Here is a 24,001-nt window from a genome sequence, read left to right on the forward strand (position 1 = left end):
CCGACCATCAGGACCCACCGGAAAGAAGCCTTGGACCGACCATCAGGATCCACCGGGAACAAGCCTACCGGCGCAATAGGCCGCGACGTAAAAAAAAAAAAAAAAAAAAAAAAAAACAGCCTAGCTAGGACCAAGAGGTCTGTTACTGTTTGCTTTTCATTTGTACTCCTTTGTACTCCTTTGTATGTATTAACCTCCTTTAATTAATAGAAGTGTCAAATCTCCTCTCGAAACTGACCTCTTTTAGCCTCTTGTTCTGTGTCCTTTTATTGGAGCAGGGCATAAATGGTTTTTCTGTTGCTATTTTGTTTAATTGCCCTTGAACGGCCTCCCTTGCTGTCAATAGATTAATAATTATCGTCCCATCAGCCTTACGTCTGTCCTAATTAAACTATTCGAAAAAATAATCAGGGATAAAATTATCTCTTTCCTTGAAACAAATGATTTGATAACTGATAGTCAGCATGGATTTCGTAGTAATCGGTCTTGCCTTACCAACCTATTAACCTTTTTCAACGATGTTTATACATGTTGGGACCCCCGAAGCCCATATGACGTAATTTACCTAGATGTTCAGAAAGCGTTTGATAAAGTTCCTCACGTAAGGTTTATTTCTAAACTGCGTTCCCACGGTATTAACGACCATCTATGTGCGTGGATTCATGGCTGGCTCACGGACAGAGAACAACGTGTAGTTCTTAACGGTGAAGCATCGGATTGGCAACCCGTCACCAGTGGCGTGCCCCAAGGCTCGGTCATGGGGCCAGCACTATTCATAAGTTACGTGAACGACTTAGAAACTGATATCCTATCAAAAGTAGCCAAATTCGCCGACGACACCAAATTAGGAGGTACGGTAATGAACAGTCAAAGTTGCGAGAATATTCAATCAGACTTAATAAGACTTGCCGACTGGAGCGAAAAATTGCTCACAAAATAAAATACCTCACTTCACTGAACTGAATATGAATGAAGTCTCCACTTTTATATCGCTTGGGATGACTCCTCTCTCTCTCTCTCTCTCTCTCTCTCTCTCTCTCTCTCTATTTCTTTAATACACTTTATTTCCTTTTTCTTTATTTGTTTCTCTCTCTCTCTCTCTTAAGTTGTTACTGATTTTAGAAAGGAAATAAGTGAGAGGCACAGGGAAAAATTATGGTAAAATAATGTTTCAGTAAGAATTGAAACAAACAAATTGGAGATTACTACTTTTTTTAGTAGTGTGAAATGAGGTCAAGGCGGAGCAGTTGGGGAGAAGTGGGCGGGGGTGCGAACCTTCATTAGGCGGGAAGATGGGAGGGGAGGAGGAGGAGGAGGAGGGGAATAGATGGAGGGAAGGAGGAGGAGGGTGGGAGGGAAACATGGAAATGCAGGCAACAGAAACCCTATTGGCTCATTACGAGGTCGCCCGCTTGGGTGATTTAATCTGCTCGACCACCACTTGGGGCTTGAGGAACAGATGAAAGCACCTCGATATTGAGGAGCAGATGAAAGCCCCTCGTTATTCAGTTTACTCCCGACGCAGCGAAATGACGGTCGATTCTATATTTGAAGGAGGTGATGGTATTCGCATTTACTACTTCTGAGGGAAGATTGTTCCAGTGGCGGATAACTCGGTTTGAAAAGAAACTATTTCCAATGTCTGTGTTACATCGACTCGACTGAATGGGTAATCCGTTATTTCTAGTATTGTCTATTATTAAACACAACGAAAAAAACTAGAAACTAACAAAAAAGGCCATATACAATTATGTTTGCCTTACCTTTGAAACAGTGAATATCCCTTGCAATACAGGCATATTCAATCAACGAGTTCTAATCATTAACCACATGTGGCAAGAAGCAATGCGATAGCAGATTCGAAGCGAGGCGTGTTTTCATGGACGGCGCATACGGCACTGTGAGCGAGTTTGCATTCACTGCTGACATTGCGACAATGACGCAAGTCACTCAAGATAGAGCCATCACAGAGGAAACTAGCGGTAAGCACAACTTTATCATGAAAATGTAATGCTAAGCGGCAACCGAGGATCACACCGGTGCACAATACTCAAGTAGTTGGAGAGACGATGGCCGAGTGGTTGGTGTGCGGGCGTGGTGAGCCCGTGGCCCTAGGATCGAGTCCCTCCAAAACACGCTGATTTTTCAAGTCATCGCCGAGTGGCGGAAGATTACCCACGTGCTGCCCGGATCTTCATTCAACCCAGCGACTTAGGTCAAGAGGAGCACCGAGGGGCAGCATGGGCCAAGCAAAGGGTCATGTACCACGGCAGCCACTATAAATAAAATTCGCCTATGCCATCAACGGTCTGGGGCCGTCCAAGAGGCCCCTCAACAGAGAATATAGGCGCTACAGGCAACACCTAAAAAAAAAAAAGAGGTAAAATAAGCAATGGATGCAAGTGAAAGAGATGGACGCATGACGAAAACATTTACAAGCATTTTTGAGTATATCGACCTTGCACCAAGCTGAGGTAACCAGTGACCTAATGTGATGTCCAGAAGTAAGTCTTGAGTCGAGCAAGGTTCCCAGGCTAGTCAGCGCATCACGTCTGTCTGGCACTGAATCCTCGTAAAGCAGATCACCGTAAAATAGAAGGACAGTGGGGGATCTAGAAACAAGAAGACATCTGGACTGTGAAGAATTCGCTTTCATGTTCCACCTCTCACATCACCTAGATATACGTTTCAGATCATCGTTGATCGATTCATGAAACTAGTGGCGTGCTTGATGAAATTGGATAGTTGCAATCGTGGGTAAGTTACTATAATATTTCCTATGTAATATTCCAGTGTAGTTCAAAACCTCAACAATGGAAAGATAAATTATTAGGTAAAAATTATACGCCCCCACCGTGAAAAGAATATATGAATCAGCGTTAAAACAAGGAAACCTTACAAATACCCAACGAAGTGAGTAAATGCCAGAGTAAATAAAACAATCTATCTCTTCTCTCCATTCTTATTTATCTCGCTCTCCGTCTCTTTATTGTACGGAGCAATTTATATACCACCTTGTTTTCCCTCCTTCTTTTTATCTCCCTATTTCCAGAGCAAGGAGATAAAACGTAACAGTAAACCACCCACAGCCCTAAATAAAGAAAGAGAGTAAGACTAGACACTCATTAACACGTAGATCGCACATAAAAACAAAGGAATAAGAGTATCTGTCACATTAAAAAAGAAGCACAAACACTAAATCAAAGAATTTTAATAATAAATTAAAAGAACGCACACAGGAATGGACTTTTAATGAGAGAGAGAGAGAGAGAGAGAGAGAGAGAGAGAGAGAGAGAGAGAGAGAGAGAGAGAGAGAGAGAGAGAGAGAGAGAGAGATTTCAAGGAAATCAATATATCACTATACTTACAGCTAACGTTGCGGTGGTGGGAAGCGACCAGAGGAGTCGTAACGTCATTGTTGGAAGCTTGACATGTGAAGGGCAGCCGCAGGTCCTTCCTGGAGGCCGGCACCTGCAGGTCGTTCACGGTGCTGCCCGAAGGGGTCACGGTGGAGTTGGCATCCACAATTCGCCCTCCCTGCAGCCATACCACTCGAGCTGGCGGTGACCCTGGTGATGGCGAGGAAAGACGACGTCAGTGATGAGTTGTTTGAAAAAGAGAAGGAGAAAGAAGAGAAGGAGGGCGACAAGGAAAAGAAGCAGGAGAATGATGATTAGGAGGAGGAGAATGCGGAGCAAACCAAAACACGGAAGAGGTAAAAAAAAAAAAGACAAAAAAGAGAAAGAGGAACCTGGCAGAGGCGAGTTGTGTTGTGAGAAAATAATGATAAGAGGAGGAGGAGGAGGAGGAGGAGGAGGAGGAGAAGGAGAAGGAGAAGAAAGAAGACACAAGAGCATGAGGAGGAGGAGGAGGAGGAGAAGGAGGAGTAGGAGGAGAAGGAGGATGAGGAAGAGGAGGAGGAGGAGGAGGAGGAGTTGAAACAGAATACTTTATATTAAAAAATCACAATTGCCAAGACAGTTTCCTTTATGAACACATTATATATACACACACACATATATATATATATATATATATATATATATATATATATATATATATATATATATATATATATATATATATATATATATATATATATATATATATATATATATATATATATATATATATATATATATCGCTTACCCTCAGACCTTGCTATTATTTTCGATTGGAGCAAGAAGAACCTGGTGTCCTTCAACGCCTCAAAAACACAGATTCTCCACCTATCCACTCGACACAATCTTCCAAACAACTATCCCCTATTCTTTGACAATTCTCAGCGATCACCTTCCTCAACAATAAACATCCTCGGTCTATCCTTCGCTCAAAATCTCGACTGGAAACTTAATATCTCTTCTCTTACTAAATCAGCTTCCTCGAGGCTGGGCATTCTGTACCGTCTCTGCCAGTTCTTCTCCCCCGCACAGTTGCTATCCATTTACAGGGGCCTTGTTTGTCCTGGTATGGAGTATGCATTTCATGTGTGTGTGTGTGTGGGGGGGGGGGGGGGGCTCCACTAACACAGCTCTCCTGGACATAGTGGAATCTAAAGCCCCGTTCACACTGTGCCGACTCTGGGCCAAGACATCCCAGCGACTTCTGCATTTGACAATTCGGCTCCCACGCTCCAAGAATTTTTGGCGTCTTGGTGTCGGCTACCATGATTGCCGACTGTCTGGGACATTCGGCCAACTAGTTGGCAGAATGTCTGCGGCATGCTGCCAACTAGTCTCAAAACGAGTCTCAACGGTCAATTTTTGAAATGGCGCCATGTCTATGACAGCCACGAATCTGCCGACCGATTGGCAGACAGTCGCAGACGGTCTTGACGACAGTCTTCCATAGTGTCTGTCAACTGGTTGGCCGACTAGCTGGCCAACAGTTGCCAAGGAGTTGGCCGACGGTCTTCCTGACCGTCCTTGCGACTGTCTTGGCGACTGTCTTGGCTACAGCCTTCCCGTTCCTTGAAATACGAAATCGATCTGTATTCGAGAATGAAATGTATCGTTCCGTTTTGAACCAATACGGAACGGCATTTGTTCCGTACGGTATTTTATTATCTGAATGGTCAAGCTAATAAAATTCAGTATCTTAAAATTGTAGTGAGCGCATTTTTCGGTTAATCACAAAACCAGCCCGTAAAATTTGTCAAAGGTGCGTCCTAAAATACGTGTAAAATACGCGACGTAACGTCCCTCCCCACTCCCTCTTGCCTCCACCAGCAGCGTGCTGCGGCTGTCACTTATTGCATGTTCGAGAAATTTTAGGGTTGCCACCCGTTCCTTTAAATATGAATCTATTCCCTATTGGAGAGTGAAATGTTACATTCCACATTTTTCTGACCTCAGGGTGGCAACCCGAGTTGTGTCATTCAACACAAGAGAGATCGAGGCAAAAGGAGTGCGTGCGTACTGTGCGGCTCACAAGTTTGTGCCAGCGAAACGTAACCATGCCCAGAAGTTGTTGGTATGCTTGTGATTGCAAAATAAAAATAAAAATTTCTTGATGGCGGCAGTGTTAGCCAATATTTCTGAGCCGACAGTCGTCACGAACGTCCTACATTAGGCGAAGACTGTCGTCACGACAGCCCTTCATCATTCTTAAGTAGTCGGCACAGACGACTGTGCCGACATCGCAGCCCCGACCACACCCACCCCCTTCTCTTAGGGACCCCCAGGGTGGTGGAGACGAGACACGAACTCGTCGAGCCAGACCCAAGGTTAATCTCCGACTGTGGGTGCCTGGAACATCTCGAGCCTTTCCGATGATCAGTGACTACCCTATCTGTTAGTTGAGCTCAAGAGACTGCGAGTGGATATAGTGGGGCTCTCTGAGACGAAGAGATCTATCAATGTAGAGTTCAGTGGGGGAGTATCACACCTACTACTGGTGAGGCCAAAGCGTTCGTGGTCGTTGCAAAACAGTAGCTGGAGCCACTTCTAACCGATTGCAGTGCACTGTCATTGGGGTTACTCCGCCTGATCAGTGTGTGATGTTGGTGAGGTTGAAGCACACATTAGGCTTCATATATCTTTTTACAGTGTATGTTTCTACCAAAATGTGCGAACTTTAGGAGAAAGAGATGTTCAACGGCAATTTCGACTCTAGTTGACCAAAGCCCCCCACGCGACACACTCATTGCATTGGGCGCCTTCAGTGCCGTTACTGGTACAAAGAGAGATGACTACGATTTATAATTTAGTCGCCATGACTGGCACCAGGAAAGAAAACAATTAACCCTTTCTGAACTTTGCAAAGACCAGAAGGCTGCTTGTTTTCTGATTCCAGAGGAGCGAGCCTCACGCTAGACTTTGTATAGCAATGCTGGTGGTGTGGCAAAGGTGATCGATCACATCCTTGTTAGTACTTGTTGGAGGATCCTTCGGAACTATACGGTTTTCCGGAGTGCTGAGTTATTTCAGACCGACCATAGACGTTGTTGCAAAACTGAGGATACACATCAGATCCCCAAACAATCACAAAATGCAATCGGCGATAGTTCCATCTTGAGAAACGTAGGGACCAGGCGTGTGTTCAGGAGTATGCAGTGGTAGACCTAAATCGGTTTAAAGTGTTTGGTACTTTGAAGGACACTGGAGAGTTGTGGGATACCTTTAAAAGTGAAACTCTCTTAGCAGTCGAAGAGTACATTGGAGAGCGCTCAATGTCAAGGAGCGGCGTTGCCTCGAGGGAGACACTGAATAATATAGAGAAGAGTCGTGCTGCCGGGTTGAATGGGTACTCAGAGCAATACAGTACTCTCTCACAAAAGGACTAGAACCCTTCAAAGGAGGAATAACGAGAGGTACATCAGAGGTTTCGCTAAGGATGTCGAAAGTTGTCTAAATGCAAACGACCTTAGTCCTGTCTTTTGACCTCTAAAGAAGCCCCGCTCCAAATCCACATCTCGGACAACTGCTATCCGAATTGCTGATGGGCAGATGGTATCAGATGCGGATCAGTACCGGGGTCGTTGGGCCAGGTACGTAAGGTAGTTGTACGCGGTAGAACCTACAAGTGGGCAGCTTCCTCAGGCTTGGTTGCAAATGGCGGCTGGTGATCCACTAAAAGACGAAACTCATCCCTCTCTTGCGGAAGAGAGAGAGGTTGTGAAGAAGTTGAAGGGTGGAAAGTCAGCTGAAATCCATTATATCACTGCAGATATATTGAAAGCTGGGGGTGAAGCCATGATCCGTGGGCTGCATGCAGTTCCGTTTATCGTGTGGCAGTACGGTGTCATTCTTTTTGACTTGGGGTTGGTTGTCCCTATCGGGAAAGGGAAAGAGGATCAAGAGGATTGCATCAATTTCCGTGGTATTACACGGCTCTGTGTGCCGGGCAAGGTGCTCGCTCATTGTTGCTGATTCGAATTCCATATCATCTGCTGAAGTTTCAGGGTTTCAGGTATTCCGTGGTCACGCCCGGCAAGTCAACAATTGACCGGATCCTTGCACTTTACGTCCTTGTGGAACGCCTACGTGAATTTCAATCTCAAGAAGGCATTTGACTCAGTGCATCGTGAGGCACTCCGGGACAATCTGCGGATCCTTGGGATTATTACTAGAATTATTGATTTGATGACTGGCCTTTACTGAGCTGTCAATTGTGGGTGAGACGTTTCCGGCTTGTTAACTCAGGGGGGAGGCAGGGCTGCGTCCTTGCTCCTACACTTTCCGACAATTGCATGGATGCAGCATTAGGCAGAGTTACATGTCAAAGTCGTTGCGGAACATCTGTTGGCGACATCAAGGTCACTGATCTTGTTTTTGCTTATGATGTTGTACTTCTCACGGAATCGCTGGTAGTCCTGGTGATGCCTCTCGAAGTGCTGCATGAAGAGGCGAAGCCTCTGGGACCGATCGGTCTCTTGGGTCAAAATCAAGGTTTGGTCGTTTGCTGGCTTGCTGGATGACACAGTTCAATGTTCATGCATGTAATGAGGATGTCGAGGTCACCAGAAGTTTTACATAGTTTGGCAGTGCAGTGCATAACAATGGTGGGTCTTACCAGGAAGTCACTCGACGGCCAATCCGTCGATATCTATGCAGGCGGACAAAGAATCGAATCTATAAATCGCTTGTGTTCCCTGCCTTACTGTTTGGATGTGATACATTGACACTGAATAGTGACTTAGAGAGGCGTGTCGATGCCTTTGGTACCGCAGGAGCACCGGGGTATCACTAGAATGTCTTCGTGTCGAACCAGCGACTACTCCTTGAAACTGAATCGAGACCTGCTTAGTCTGTGAACGCAAACTCCGGGTATATTGGCATGTGCCAAGCCTTTCGGACGTTGTTCCTGCTCACAGGGTTTTGTTTCTGTATGAGAAAACCCTGAGATGAGAAGCCCAAGGGGACACCCACGTAACTTATGACTGGGGCAAGTTAGCAGTGTCGGGACCCAGAAAACCATAACAGCACATTATAATAGTGACCCCAATCAGAGGCAAATACCGGATGGAGAAATAGAGACAAGAATTGTAAATATGATAGGAAAGGGAAGGAAAGCAATTAGTCAGATATACAAAGTCGTAAACATCTGATAAGACAAGCACTAACACGGAGGGTAACGGAAAATACACAGACCCAGATACAGAAAATAGATACCCAGTAGGCGTGGTCAGAAATTGTGGATGACCATTCAGAAAACTCTAAACATATGACGTGCGGTGTAACGACATACTTTAAGCGAATAACTGAACAGAGAAGTCACTGTGGGAGTGTCTTAAGAGTGAATCACGAATGGCAGGAGAAGTAAACAATATAACATAATGAGCGAGCCAATGGTTGTTGACAAGAAGGATTGGCTACTGGTTATGTAGAAAATTAAGGCGTGTCAAGGATGTAGTTCCGCCTCAAGCAAAGAAAAATGTGACCTAGATATCGGTGGTATGATCAGACCGAACCTTGATCTTGCTTCAAGCAGACCTGCTACTCACTCAGCTGAGAATGGCTGTTGTGATCTTAATCGTGAGTAGAAATTCTAGAATCTAAGGGAAACCGACTGTATTGTCCTGGAGATTATAATGTAGGAGATGTGAAGTAGGATTGTGAGTGGGACAGGATTGTGATTATTTTATTGCGATGTAAAGCAAAGGTAGAAACCACTGGGTGTGGTATAATTTGGTGCTTCCGTGAATTGTAGTAGATTATACTATATGAATGTGTTATTAGGATTTGTAAGGAGAGTACTTAATTATTGTGATGCAAGCAGAGAGATACAAGCCACTGCTTGTGAAATGACGAGTGTTATTATTATTGGCAACAATTGAGCACATATTGTAGTATTATGTCTAAGACATGTCGTTTGTCATATGTTGTATCCATTGCTGAATAGGCCAGAGTGTTATAATCGTCTGAGCATAAAATATTGCGTAAGGCAATTACTTCCATTTAATTTTAAATAAATGTATATTTTCTTTTTCCCTTGTTTATCCCCGAACTCTAGTCTCCAATAACAACTTAAGCCGGATCGCCCTACCAGGGATACGAGACGGTGAGATCATTTGAGTACTGATAAAGTGGGACAAAGAATTAAACTAAGAAATGGATGGACCAAAAGCAGATCCTGTCGGGAAGGACTATGGTAGCTGCGTGGGAGCTTACTCGGGAGGCCCGCCGGGAGTATGGGCGACGAGTGAGTGAGGCGGTGTACCCCCGGGCGTATGCTCCCTATTTAGTAGTTAGTTACATATATGCTGCCGTAGGCTTTCTTGGTAGGGTCTGGTGGTCGGCCTAGCCCTAGCCTGTTATGGCGCAGAGAGAATCTAGAGTCAGAGTTGATAGATGGTCTTCAGGATAGCATGTGGGTAGTCGTGGGCCACTCAGTGATGACTGAAAAATTGCCATCTTGTTTGTAGCGTCGGGTGGGACGCGAACCTGCGTCCTTCAGAACGCCGTGCCCGCACGCTAGCCACTCACCCACCGCCTCCCCCATATGGAAGGGATTGGCCACACTCGTATGGAGTGAGTATACATCTTACGTGTAAAAGGCTCGAGGCATTCAGCCCATTTGGAGAGAGTGGAGTCTCATCAATTCCCGTCTTATTGACGGTCTCCTACCTTTAAAATTCCTCCTAAAACTTGACTCTCTTTCTAAATCCTATCAATATTTTCACGCCGACTGCTTTTCTGAACTTGCTATTTGCATGCCTCCACCCCTCTCGCGGCCCGGTTGCACATGACATTCTACTCTAATTCATCCCTTTGCTATCAAAATACGTATACGCAAGACTTAACCATTATTTTCATTGCTTCAGTCCTTTCACTGGTAAACTTTGGAGCAGCTTTCCTTTGTCTTAACTTCCTCCTGCATACGACTTGAATTCTTTCAAGAGTGGAGTATCAAGACACATGTTCATCCGAAATCAATCTCTTTTGGCCACTGCAGTTTGCTGTGCAGGTGCAGCGATTACCTTTTTTTTTATAGTTATTTTCTTTGTTTAATACCCTTGAGCTTTCTCCCGTACCGTAAAAATATATGTATATGACACCACCACCTTAGATTACATGAAGCCTGTCTTTTATGAGCAATAGATGGATTCAGTATACAGACTGCCAACACAGCGAAGATAGAATTATAATATTCGGAGTTTGAAGGAACAAGAAGGGGAACACACGCTATTGTACCACGTGGCAGCTGTGCTCATCTCCGTCCTGTTGGCCATTTGAGCCTATTTGTTGTAAGAGAGAACCCCTAACTCGACACAGGGCTAGTGTAACTTACGAGTTACCGAAATTACCCTCCCCAGGTTTTTCTAGGTACCCATTTGTCAACTACCGAAAGGAAGTATGGGCAGCTGGTTGAGCTGCGCGCCGACTGCCAAGGCGGGTGTTCGAATCTCAGGCCCGCAAACTACCGACATTGAGTTTCCCAGTTGAGGAGAGAAAAGTAATAGGTTTTAATGTCCTTACCAGATAACTGCGTTCTCAAAAGAACAAGAACCACTGATAGTAATGCTCCATATTCTCAACACTATGAAACAGAACACAGAAGAGGCAGTCTATAACATCTCAATTAATTACCATGACATAGTACATGAACATATTTAATCGCTCCAAAAATAGAGTGTGAATTGCCCCTCGCGATCACCCTCACTTGATTCCAGTCTCCCAAAAATATGAGGGATTGTGGCTTTGTTTAGATTTATGTGAATTTATAGAAACCTACGGAACTGCTACCCACTCCGTAATATCCCTAGCATATATACTTTATATAATTTTTTACCTAATTTATTACTGCCCTCACCGTTACCTCATTGTGATAGGAACCAAACGATCCAGAACGTACACGGCGCTGTAACTACTGTATTTTACAAGTCACGATGGTGTCTGATGAATTGGAGGCAACATTGTGATTAGCCGATAGGCTTTATGTTGCCTAAACCTAAGAACCTAAGAACATAAGAACGTAGGAGTCTGCAAGAGGCCGATAGGCCTGTGCAAGCCAGCTCCTTTGAACCTAAGCTCCCGTGAATCTAACCCCACCTATTATTACTGTCCATGAATTTAACTAATCTATTTTTTTAATGTGAAACTTGTATTGGCACTCACCACATGACTGCTCAGCCTGTTCCACTCATCTACCACTCTGTTAGTAAACCAATGTTGAATCTGAATTTATCCAGTTTAAACCCATTACTACGTGTCCTACCCGGTTCTCTTACCAACAAAACCTTATGAATATCCCCCTTATTAAAGCCTTTCATCCATTTATAAACCTCGATCATGTCTCCACGCACCCTTCGCCTTTCTAGAGAATGGAAGTTTAACTGTTTGAGTCTTTCCTCGTATGGCAAGTTTCTTAACCCCTGAATCATCTTAGTCATCCTCCTCTGCACCGATTCTAACATTTTTATATCCATTTTATAGTAAGGTGACCAGAACTGAACCGCATAATCAAGATGAGGTCTAACTAATGCTTTATATAGTTTGAGGAAGACTTCGGCGCTTCTGTTGCTTACGCACCTTGAAATAAATACCAGTACTCTGTTTGCTCGATTTCTAACTTGAATGCATTGTGCCCTTGGACGGAGATCAAAGCTCACTAAGACCCCTAAATCCCTCTCGCACTCAGACCTGCTTATGAGTGTCATTTAAGCAATAGTTATGTGAGGGGTTGTTCCTACCTACACTCAGAATACTGAACTTCCCTACATTGAACTCCATCTGCCATTTATCCGCCCAGTCATACAATCTGTTTAGTTCATCCTGGAGAATACTAGCGTCTTGGTCCGACTCAATTACTCTACCGATCTTGGTATCATCTGCAAATTTACTGGCATCACTACTAATCCCTGTATCTAAGCCATTGATATAAATAATAAAAAAGTGGACCTAATACCGAACCTTGTGGTACCCCACTCGAAACACAGCCCCAGTCAGATCTTTTGCCATTGATTTGCACTCTTTGCTTCCCATTGCTAAGCCACTCCTTGACCCAGTTCAAAACTTTACCCTCTACTCCGTGAGCCAGTAATTTAAGCAACAGTCGTTGGTGAGGAACTTTGTCAAACGCTTTACTAAAATCAAGATAGATTACATCATAATTATTTTCATATCTGTCTACCGCCTCAAATACTTTATTGTAGAAGGACAAAAGATTGGTGAGGTGTCCATATTCTGTCTTCCTTTATTCCCTCTTTTTTTATTCCTCCTCATCCTTTTTCTCCTTTTTCTCCACTTCCATCTTCTTACCTACCATTTTTTTTCCAAATACTAATTAATTAAACTCAATACTTACAGAGCATCCTACCGTCCTCCTCCTTGTCCTTTTCCTCCTCCTCCCCCACCCCCTCTTCCTTCTCCTGGTATGCGGGCGAAGTGTTTCCTGGTATGCGGGTGAAGTTTTTTCACCTCAGGGAACTAGACGCCCCTGCCTTGCATAGCCTCATATCACCCTAGGACAAGGTGTAATACCTGATCTTCCTCCCGTGCCAGGGTCATGGTGAAGCCTCTGGGGAGCAGCAGTGGTGGATTGGACTGCAGGCAGAGGATCTCTTTATGAGACAATGGTTGGAGTTCCAGGGTCTTAGTTAGCTGGACCGTGCCCTAATTATTTAGGCCCGCGGTGTAGAGGAGTGTGGTGACCTCTACAATAAAAAGCCTCTCTGGGAACCAGTTGTTGGTGTGAGCTCCCCGTCACTCCCCTCTAACGACGGTACTCCCATCCCTATTCTGCATAGCAGCTGGATCTTGTTCTTTTTTTCCTGAAAGAGATGTCCTTCGTGGGCCTTTTGAGGTTATACCTCCTGGCTTCTAGGTGGAGTTTCTGAGAGTTTTTCTTATACTCAAGGAATATTTCAGCTTTTTGGTATCTCTGGCAGGGCGTCTGATACTCTCTAGAGTTGGTGGAGCACACCTGGTGACAGGTGCCACTGGCCAGGCCTCGCAAGGGTCGCGGAGTGGTGCTAGACGATTCGGAAAGTGAGAACGAATTGCTGGTTCCTCTCCTCCCTTGCCAGCTTTGCTTTGGGTGACTACGCCGGCCATGTTCTATGGGACAAAACTACGAGGATAATAGCTGAAAAGCGCCGTGTTGTGAAAGTCTCTCGTGACCGAGGCTCAGGACAAGCGATTGGTCTTTGAGGCGTTTTCAAGACCCTGTGGAGCGAACTCACAGTGTTGGAGGCATCTAACACAGCAGTATCTAATTTCCATGTACATTCTTTATCCAATTTAATATATGGCCACACTTTAAGTTATTTCGAGAGCGCTTTTTTGATATTTGCCCAAATAGCGAACCTGCTTTGATTTTTAACAATGCCTTCGAGACTCATTAAGTGTGACGTCTGTTCCTGACGTTTTGCGGCTCAGTACTTTCAGTTGAGTAGAACTTGTCGCCTCCGTTTTCAAAGATTAAGACTTAAGCAGGCTGTGACCGAATTGAGAAATGGAGAAAGAAGTTTGAAGCCCTTCAGTAATTTGTTGCTAACAACGTGGCAGTGACTCCATCATCGATGGTGGAGAGGCCCTCCACCGAGACTATGCCCCCTCTAAACGACCCTCCTGCTTCACGGGAGGACGAGTTACCTGCCTCACAGATTAACTCCCAGCCTGCCTCACAGATTAACCCCCAGCCAGCCTCACAGGCAAACCCCCAGCCTGGCTCACAGGCAAACCCCCCAGCCTGGCTCACAGGCAAACCCCCCAGCCTGGCTCACAGGCTAACTCCCAACCTGCCTCACAGCCCAACTCCCAGCCTGTCCCACATAACGGTTCTCTTCCTGCTTCACAGGATGACGGGTTCCAACCTGTAAGGAATGGAGCCAAACCGAAGCAGGCAATGAAACATTTACTAACCCCCACCACCTTCAGTAGGTTCCAGGTGCTGACAAACACCATGGAGGGTGAGTTTGAGACTCTCCTAGTTGGGGACTCCATGGTGCGTGGCCAGGTGGTTGAGTTCTGTGGTCGTTCATCAAACATCCGCAGAAAACGTTACTGTTTTCCAAGTGCTAGACTGGACGACATCTCCGCAGCGTGCCATGATATCACGAGTAATGCCGACCAAAACACCCTCTTTGTCATTCACACGGGCACAAATGACGTTCCGTTCTGAGGAACTATTTGAAAAATACCGCCGCATGATCAAGCAGTATACACGAAAAATGGATGCCAGTACCATCATAATCTCTGGAATCCTCCCGAGGATCGGTGCGGAACCTAGCTTTTACAGTAAGGCCTTCAGCACAAACAACAGACTTCAGTCCCTTTGCTCACAAGAAAACGTCCAGCTCGTTAACTTGTGGAACAATTTTTACTACGATTCAGACTTGTTCCTTGCCAATGCCGACAACTTAAACCCTGTTGGAGCAGCCCGTTTCGGGAGGCTGCTCTGTGACCAATTGGCTCTTCGAAAGCCAAAAAACGCCAAGGTGAGGACATCAGCAGCTCCACCTTGAGGAAGCACTCAACCCGCGCAACCCCCGACTCGACTCATAGTAAAACTTGCTATATAAACGTTCTTAGCCTACGTAACAAATTTGAAGACTTAGAAGCACTCGCAGCTACAAATCATTATCACATCATCGGAGTCACAGAATCCTAGACAGACACTTCAAATAGGGATTTCATTGCGGAATATAGATTACCAGGTTATACGATTTTTAGTCACGAAAGAGAGAACAGACAGGATGGAGGCGTTATTTTATATATCCACAACTCTCTCCATCCAGTATCCGTGAAAACAGATATTATAACCAATGTGGACACGGTCTTCATTGAATTTAAAAATAACTCTCGTACAATAGTAGTTGGACTAATCTATAGACCGCCAGGGAAGACTCTTGATATCGACCACGCGTTAAGTGGATTAATATTAGAAACAAGTAGCAGTTGCGAGGCAGTAATTGTGGGGGACTTTAACTTGGCAGTGAAAAGATGGGGCGAAACGTTGAACACTCATACAGTGCTCGACCTGTACACAAATTTATTAGAAAGTGATTTACATCAACACGTTCAGGAACTGATTCGGGAAAATGATATACTAGTCCTTATATTTTCAACGACAGCTGATCTAGTTAACGAAGTAAATGTTGGTCCAGTTTTTAGTTCTAGCGATCAACGAATAATCACATTCAGCATCAAAATGAATGAAAGTAAAGTAATTGCTTCCAGGAGAGAGACCCTCTGTGTGTGCACAGCGTATCTCAGAGGTGATTGTCTCTGGAATGGAGGCATACATTCCACGTTCTTTCTCTACTCCTCATGCTAAAAAGCCTTGGTTTAATCATGCTTGTTCTCGTGCTATTAAAGATAGAGATGCAGCTCACAAAAGGTTCCAGAGCCTTCGAACTCCCGCTAACTATGACCTTTACATTTCAGCCCGGAATCGTGCCAAATTTATTCTCCGACTTACCAAAACTTTTTTTATCAATAGAAAATGTCAACACCTTGCTTCTTCTAATTCTTCCCGTGACTTCTGGCATCTAGCCAAAAATATCTCCTCCAATTTCACTTCTTCCTCTTTCCCTCCTCTCCTTAACCCTGACGGCAGCACTGCCGTCTCATCTGTCTCTAAGGCTGAACTCTTCGCTTAAACTTTCTGTAAGAACTCTACTCTGGACGATTCTGGGCATATTCTTCCTACTCATCTCCCCTCTGACTCCTTTATGCCTGTTATTAAGATTCTTCCAAATGATGTTTTCTATGCCCTCTCTGGCCTCAACTCTCAGAAGGCTTATGGACCTGATGGAGTGCCTCCTATTGTCCTTAAAAACTGTGCTTCCGTGTTGATTAACTGCCTGGTCAAACTCTTTCGTCTCTGCCTATCAACGTCTACCTTTCCTTCCTGCTGGAAGTATACCTTTGTACAGCCTGTGCCTAAGAAGGGTTACCGTTCCAATCCCTTAAACTACCGCCCTATAGCTTTACTTTCCTGTCTATCTAAAGCTTTTGAATCAATCCTTAACCAGAAAATTCAAAAGCACCTTTCCACTTCTAACCTTCTATCTGATCGCCAGTATGGGTTCCGCAAGGGGCGTTCTACTGGCGATCTTCTTGCTCTCATAACTGACTCTTGGTCATTCTCTCTTAGCCGTTTCGGTGAAACTTTCTCTGTTGCGCTAGACATATCGAAAGCCTTCGATAGAGTCTGGCACAAAACTTTGCTTTCTAAACTGCCCTCATTCGGATTCTATCCCTCTCTCTGTTCCTTTATCTCTAGTTTCCTTTTCGGCCGTTCTATCTCCGCGGTGGTAGACGGTCACCGTTCTTCCCCTAAACCTATCATCAGTGGTGTTCCACAGGACTCTGTCCTATCACCCACCCTCTTCCTGTTATTCATCAATGATCTTCTTTCCATAACAAACTGTCCTGTCCACTCATACGCCGACGACTCCACTCTGCATCATTCAACTTCTTTCAATAGAAGACCATCACAACAGGAAGTACACGACTCCAGACTGGAGGCTGCACAACACTTAACCTCAGACCTTGCTATCATTTCCGATTGGGGCAGAAGGAACCTTGTGTCCTTCAATGCCTCAAAAACTCTATTTCTCGACCTATCAACTCGACACAATCTTCCAAACACCTCTCCCCTATTCTTCGACAACACTCAGCTATCACCATCTTCAACACTAAACATCCTCGGTCTATCCTTAACTCAAAATCTCAACTGGAAACTTCACATCTCTCTCGCTAAATCAGCTTCCTCGAGGTTTGGCGTTCTGTATCGTCTCCGCCAGTTCTTCTCCCCCCGCGCAGTTGCTATCCATATACTGGTAGGCGGTGGCCGAACTGGTAGCGTACTGGGCCCACATTTACCGCGTGATGGACGACGCGGGTTCGAATCCCCACGCTACCACTCGGATTTTTCAGTCACCGCCGAGTGGCTTGAAACTACCCACATGCTGTCCTGAAGACCACCCATCAACCCGGACTCTAGAGGAAGCCGTCCAAGCGAATCAAGAACGAGTTCCGGGGGGCAGCATGAGCCAATGGAAGATGGCGCCACTATAAACACTCGCCTGCGCCAGAACGGGCTGGGCCGACCATCAGGCCCCACCTGGAAGAAGCCTTGGGCCGACCATCAGGCCACACCAGGAAGATGCCTACCGGCGCAACAGGCAACGACGTAAAAAAAAAAAAAAAAAATGCAGGGGCCTTGTCCGCCCTTGTATAGAGTATGCACCTCACGTGTGGGGGGGCTCCACTCACACAGCTCTTCTGGACAAAGTGGAGTCTAAGGCTCTTCGTCTCATCAGCTCTCCTCCTGCTACTGATAGTCTTCTACCTCTTAAATTCCGTCGCGATGTTGCCTCTCTTTCTATCTTCTATCGATATTTCCACGCTGACTGCTCCTCTGAACTTGCTAACTTTATGCCTTCCCCCTCCCGCGGCTCCGCTGCACACGACTTTCTACTCATGCTCATCCCTATACTGTCCAAACCCCTTATGCAAGAGTTAACCAGCATATTCAATCCTTCATCCCTTACGCTGGTAAACTCTGGAACAATCTTCCTTCATCTGTATTTCCTCCTGCCTACGACTTGAACTCTTTCAAGAGGAGGGTATCAGGACACCTCTCCTCCCGAAATTGACCTCTCTTTCGGCCACCTCTTTTGATTCTTTTTTAGGAGCAGCGAGCAGCGGGCTTTTTTATTATTGTTTCCTTTTTTTGTGCCCTTGAGCTGTCTCCTTTGTTGTAAAAAAAAAAGAAAAGAAAAGAAAAGGTGCCATATTATCAGAGAGCGAGTTTCGTAAGACTCCAATCAATTTTAAATAATTCTGACTGGACTGTAATTTCGACAGAAACAGATATTGATGAATCGTGGAAGGCCTTCACCTCCCTATTTAACAATGCCACAAGATATGCGTACCCTATCGTAACAGACTTTCAATTATTAAGAAGAAACCCAAATGGTGTAATACCGAAATTAAAAGAAAATAGAGTTGTTTGTATTACTCATTGTGAATTTAAATACAAAAGTGTGTTTTCTCAAAATGTGAGTTATTAGGAGACAATGCGAAATTATTTTAAAACCTATGAATGGATGTTCATATATGTTGCTGCATTTTGTAGAGTAATGCTAGTAGAATATTCGGAAGTTGCAACAGCTCTGTAAGTGACATGCTATTTTTTTATGTATTTTTATTAAAGAAAATTTGACTTCTCGTCATCACCTCAAAAAAAAAAAAAAAAAAAATATATATATATATATATATATATATATATATATATATATATATATATATATATATATATATATATATATATATATATATATATATATATATATATATATATATATATATATATATATATATATATATATATATATATATATATATATATGAATCCAATTGCAGATTTTTTACATACTAACTACCAAATATAGTCTAGCAATAAAACTTTAAATTGCAACAACAATAATTGCTATATACACATGTATGAAAGAAATATGTTGCAAGTTAAATGTCATGAAAATATACCGAAAAGTAACATATATATTATAAACAAAGAAAGTTCTTTATCAATCACCTTCAACTTTTGTTTGCTAATGTCTCTTTTGATCAGGTATAACATATAAAAAATATCACCTCAATATTTGATTTTTTTTAAAGTTTGGGAGACGCCATCCTTCATCTAACTGACTCGATGTCAGAAGCGGGGTACCTCAAGGGTCAGTGCTTGGTCCCATGCTTTTCTTAATTATGTAAATGATATCGATTTATTTTTTATTTTACGTCTCCGCCTATTGCGCCGGTAGGCTTGCTTGAGGGGCTTGGATGGTATTCGGCCCCAGCCCGTCATGGCGCAGGCAAGTGTGCTCGCTTGTAAAATATCAACATTTGCTGATGACACAAAACTCGCTAGTAAGGTACTACGACACTCGACGACGAAGCATTACAATCAGATCTAGATCGACTTACACGTTGGGTCAGTCAATGGCAAATTAAATTTGACGTTGACAAGCGTAAAGTGTTACACATCGGAAACAATAACAATCGCGTTCAGTACGTAATGAATGGCCAACAACTTTCTGCAGTAATTAAAGAAAAGGATCTTGGAATCACTATATCAAGCGATTTAAAGCCCAGTCAACATTGTTCAGAGGTAGTTAAAACCGCAAACAATTTGGTTGGCTTCATCGGACGAGTTTTTAATAATAAATCGGAAAAGGTAATATTAAAACTGTATAATTCGCTGGTTTGGCCCGATCTAGAGTGCTGTGTATATTTTTGGTCTCCCTATTACAGAAAAGACGTAGAAAAGTAAGAACGGGTTCAACGAAGAACAAAAAATATTCTTAGATTGATACATTTATCTTATGAACAAAGGCTTAAGGAAGTAAATTTATTCAGCCTATCAAAACGAAGATAGAAGTGATTAAAATGTTTAAAGGATTAAGTGATATTAATGCGGAAGATTACTTTACAATTGATAGATTAAATAGAACAAGAAGAACTAACAATTTCAAGATAAGTTGTAAAAGATTCTTATCGCACGAAGCCAAACCTTCTTCAATCGAGTCGTTAATGTTTGGAATTTTATACCCTGTGATGTCGTTGATAGTACAACAGTTACGTCCTTCAAGAATATATTAGACAAGTATTTTGCATGTAGTGCAAGAGGAAAGAGACCTCGGGGTCACCATCAGCAGTGACTTGAAACAAACAAGAAAGCCAATACAATGCTTGGGTTCATATCGAGGAACTTCGAATACAAGACGCCGGGAGTTATGTTATCCTTGCATAATTCGCTGGTGAGGCCACACCTGGAATACGCCGTGCAATTGTGGTCTCCAAATTACAGGAAAGACATTGAATTACTTGAGAGAGTACAGCGCCGCGCCACGAAGATGAAACCATCACTGAGGACGAAGGCCTATGAAGAACGACTCGAGCGACTCAACCTCTTCACGTTGGAAAATAGACGACTGCGGGGAGACATGATACAAGTCTTTAAGTACCAGAACAAGCTCAGCAACGTTGATCACTCCAAACTCTTCACGCTACAAACTAACCTGAGAACAAGAAACAACGGAGAAACAATTCAAGCAAAGCGATGCCATACCGACATTGGCAGGAGTTATTTCTCGAATAGGGTTGCTCGCCACTGGAACAGCCTCCCCGCAGAAGTGGTTAGCGCAGAGAGCATCAACTCATTCAAGAAACGCATTGATCGCCACTTTGCTGCAACGGGAGTGAACTGAACGTATCCAAGAGTAAGTACACAAGTGCTTTAATCCTTCCCTGCAAGCCACTCCTATGGCAAACGGATTGATTAAATCACTGAACGCAGGAAGCCTAGTAAAGAGCCAACAGGCTTTCTGCCACTTGCTAGTCCATGTTTCCATGTTTCCATGTTTCCTCCTCCTCCTCCTTTTCTTCCCCATCCTCCTTATGATAAACCACCACCACTCCCTCCTCTTCTTTCTCCTCCTTCTACTCCAAAAAACATCTGCAGGAGACGGCACGGGTGGGAGGTAAACAACTCCCCGAAAAACAAGGCGAAGCTTCACCCCGACGAAATCTGAGCAGCCCGTCTCCTCTTCCTCGTAGGGCGTCACTGTGTCCCTTGTGGGTAATATATTCTGATGTGTAAAGATCCTCCCTTCTCTCTTCGTCCCTTCCGTCCTCTGGATATTTTCTTTCCTTCTGTCTTTCTTTTTATCATTTTCTTTCCGTCGCTTTCTTTCCTTCTTTCTTTCTTTTCTCCCATTTTTTCATTTCTCTCCGATTTTTGGTTGCTTTCTTTTATCTTTCATAGCTTTCCTTTATCCTTTTCTCTCTGTTTCTCCGTCTGTCGCTACTGTTACCTTTTCAACATTTTATACTTTCGTTTCCCTATGCCTCTCTGAAGAGCTTATTATTCTTTTATTACTTATCTTTTTTCAGCTATTTTCTCTTCTTAACAACCCTTCTTCTCTCCTTGTATTCGTTTTCAGTATTGTTTCATTTTCTACCCATCCGTTGCATGCTTCATGGTTCTTAGAAAAAAAGAAAAAAAAACATCCTCTCCTGCTAAATTTCCTATACTTTCTGCATTTCTTCCTTCCGAATATTAATTATTTGTCTCTAGTCTTTTTTATTTGTATGTGCTTCTCTCTCCTTCATTCATCTTTGCATTTCTCACTGATCCATCTTTCAATGTCAATATCCTTTCCTCTTGCTCTGATATTGTTATATTCAGCTCTTCTTTAGCATTTATACCTATGTCCGACCGTTGCATGTTCTTTTTTTCCTTTTATTTCATATAGCCTTAGTGCTCATCAATCATTAATTACTTTTCTTTCTCTCGATACATCTCTTTTTTCCCATTTTCATATCTTTTCACATAATTTTTTGTCCTTTTTTATTTTTTTTCGGTATGCTTTCAGCCTTTTCTTCTTATTTTGTTCATCATATATTTTTTTTGTTCTACTTATACGTTTCTTCATGATTCTCACATTATTGTATTCCTATCATTATCTCCCTATCCCCGATGTCTTTATCTAATGTTAGCCTTACACCCCCATCTAATTATCCTCATCATCCTGCTCCTCTTTACACTTAATATTACTTTCATAAAATTTCCCTCTGTCGTCCTTCCCTTTTATTTTCCCATCTCTCTCTCTCTCTCTCTCTCTCTCTCTCTCTCTCTCTCTCTCTCTCTCTCTCTCTCTCTCTCTCTCTCTCTCCTTCTAATATAATTCAATTTATATTTAAGGACAGGCCACCTTGCTGGTCCAGAGGGTCTGTGTAGTCTGAATATATATGTAAACCTATGTAAATCTCTCTCTCTCTCTCTCTCTCTCTCTCTCTCTCTCTCTCTCTCTCTCTCTCTCTCTCTCTCTCTCTCTCTCTCTCTCTCTCTCTCTCTCTCTCTCTCTCTCTCTCTCTCTCTCTCTCTCTCTCTCTTGTCTTCCTCTATTTTTTGTTTTTCTACTTCTTCTATTTCTTCTTCTTTTCTATACTTTACTCTTTTATTTTCTTCTTCTTCTTCTTCTTCTCCTTCTTCTTCTTCATCTTCTTTTTCTTCTTCCTCTTTTTCTTCTTCTCTGTACTTTACTCCTTCTTCTTCTTCTTCTTCTTCTTCTGCTTCTTCTTCTTCTTCTTCTTCTGCTTCTTCTTCTTCTTCTTCTTCTTGATCATCATCTTCTTCTTCTTCTTCTTCTTCTTTTTCTTCTTCTTCTTATTCTCCTTCATTTTCTTCTCTTTCTTCTTCTTCTTCTTCTTCTTCTTCTTCTTCTTCTTCTTCTACTTCTTCTTCTTCTTCTTCGTCTTCTTCTTCTTCTTCTTCGTCTTCTTCTTCTTCTTCTTCTTCTTCTTCTTCTTCTTCTTCTTCTTCTTCTTCTTCTTCTTCTTCTCATCTTCGTCTTCTCGGTCATATCAATCAGCTGAATCAGCCAGCGAGGAAAGCAGAAACAGAGTTGAAAGAAGGAAGGTGTTGAAAGAGACAACGATTTGCATAAGAAGGTGACGTTTCTTGATTTATGCACATTCCTTTTTGACAAATATTTTGATCTCAAGAAAAAAGGGCCGAAAGATAGACAGTCATATAGAAACATTAATATATAGGTGGAGAGGTAAGGAGGTAAAGCGGCATGCACGTGGAGGTTACGAGAGGGATGGTGAATTATACTGAAAAAAAAAATATACATGTAAAGGGACAGACAGAGACAGAAAGGATGTGGGAGGCGGTGGCTGAATGGTTAGCTGCGTCCAGGATGAAACGGGGTCGATTCCTGCCCGCTGCCACAGCTGTTTTTTTTCAGTCACCGTCGATTTGTCTAAGACTACCCACATGCTGCCCTGAAGACCACCTATCAGCCCGGACTCTAGATTCTTTCTCTAAAGAGAGGCTCGAAAGTGAGCTCCAGGGGCCAGCATGTGTAAAACAATATGGCGCCACTTCAAACACATGCCTGTGCAATAACGGGCTGGGGCCTACCATCAGTATATATATATATATATATATATATATATATATATATATATATATATATATATATATATATATATATATATACACACACACACACACACACACACACACACACACACATATATATATAGAGAGAGATAACCTTTCTGTCTGTCTCTTTCTGTGTGTGTGTGTGTGTATATATATATATATATATATATATATATATATATATATATATATATATATATATATATATATATATATATATATATATATATATATATATATAAGAACAAGAAAAACGTAAGGAGTCTGCAAGAGGCCCGTTGGCCTATACAAGGCAGCTCCTGTAAGCCTAACTCCACCTAACCTCACTATCCATGAATTTTTCCAACCTCTTTGAATGTATATATGTGGTATTGGCACACACAACGTAACTGTGAAGCCTTTTCCACTCATCCACTACTATATTGCTATACCAATACATCTGTCGGAACCCAGAAGACGAGGAAACAGAGAAATGACAGATATACAACAGTGTAAACATCTCATAGGACAAACGATAACAAAAGAGGGGAAACAACGAGAGTAAAGGAAAACATACCCAGAGAGGAATGACAGATATACAATTGTGTAAACA

The 24,001-nt window shown here is 43.0% G+C and overlaps 1 protein-coding gene across 1 annotated transcript in view; it reads right to left on the bottom strand.

Moving 5' to 3' along the window:
• Positions 1–24,001, bottom strand: part of LOC126996371 (hemicentin-1-like) — a gene marked incomplete at its 5' end in the record, with an annotated part of 130,842 nt that overhangs the window by 100,270 nt on the left and 6,571 nt on the right. Inside the window, 1 exon segment of the mRNA XM_050856741.1 lies at positions 3,369–3,569. Within this exon segment, the coding sequence (XP_050712698.1) occupies positions 3,369–3,569 (201 nt within the window).

Source organism: Eriocheir sinensis, chromosome 10 (genome assembly GCF_024679095.1).
Source record: "Eriocheir sinensis breed Jianghai 21 chromosome 10, ASM2467909v1, whole genome shotgun sequence".
In the NCBI taxonomy this organism is placed as follows: domain Eukaryota; kingdom Metazoa; phylum Arthropoda; class Malacostraca; order Decapoda; family Varunidae; genus Eriocheir; species Eriocheir sinensis.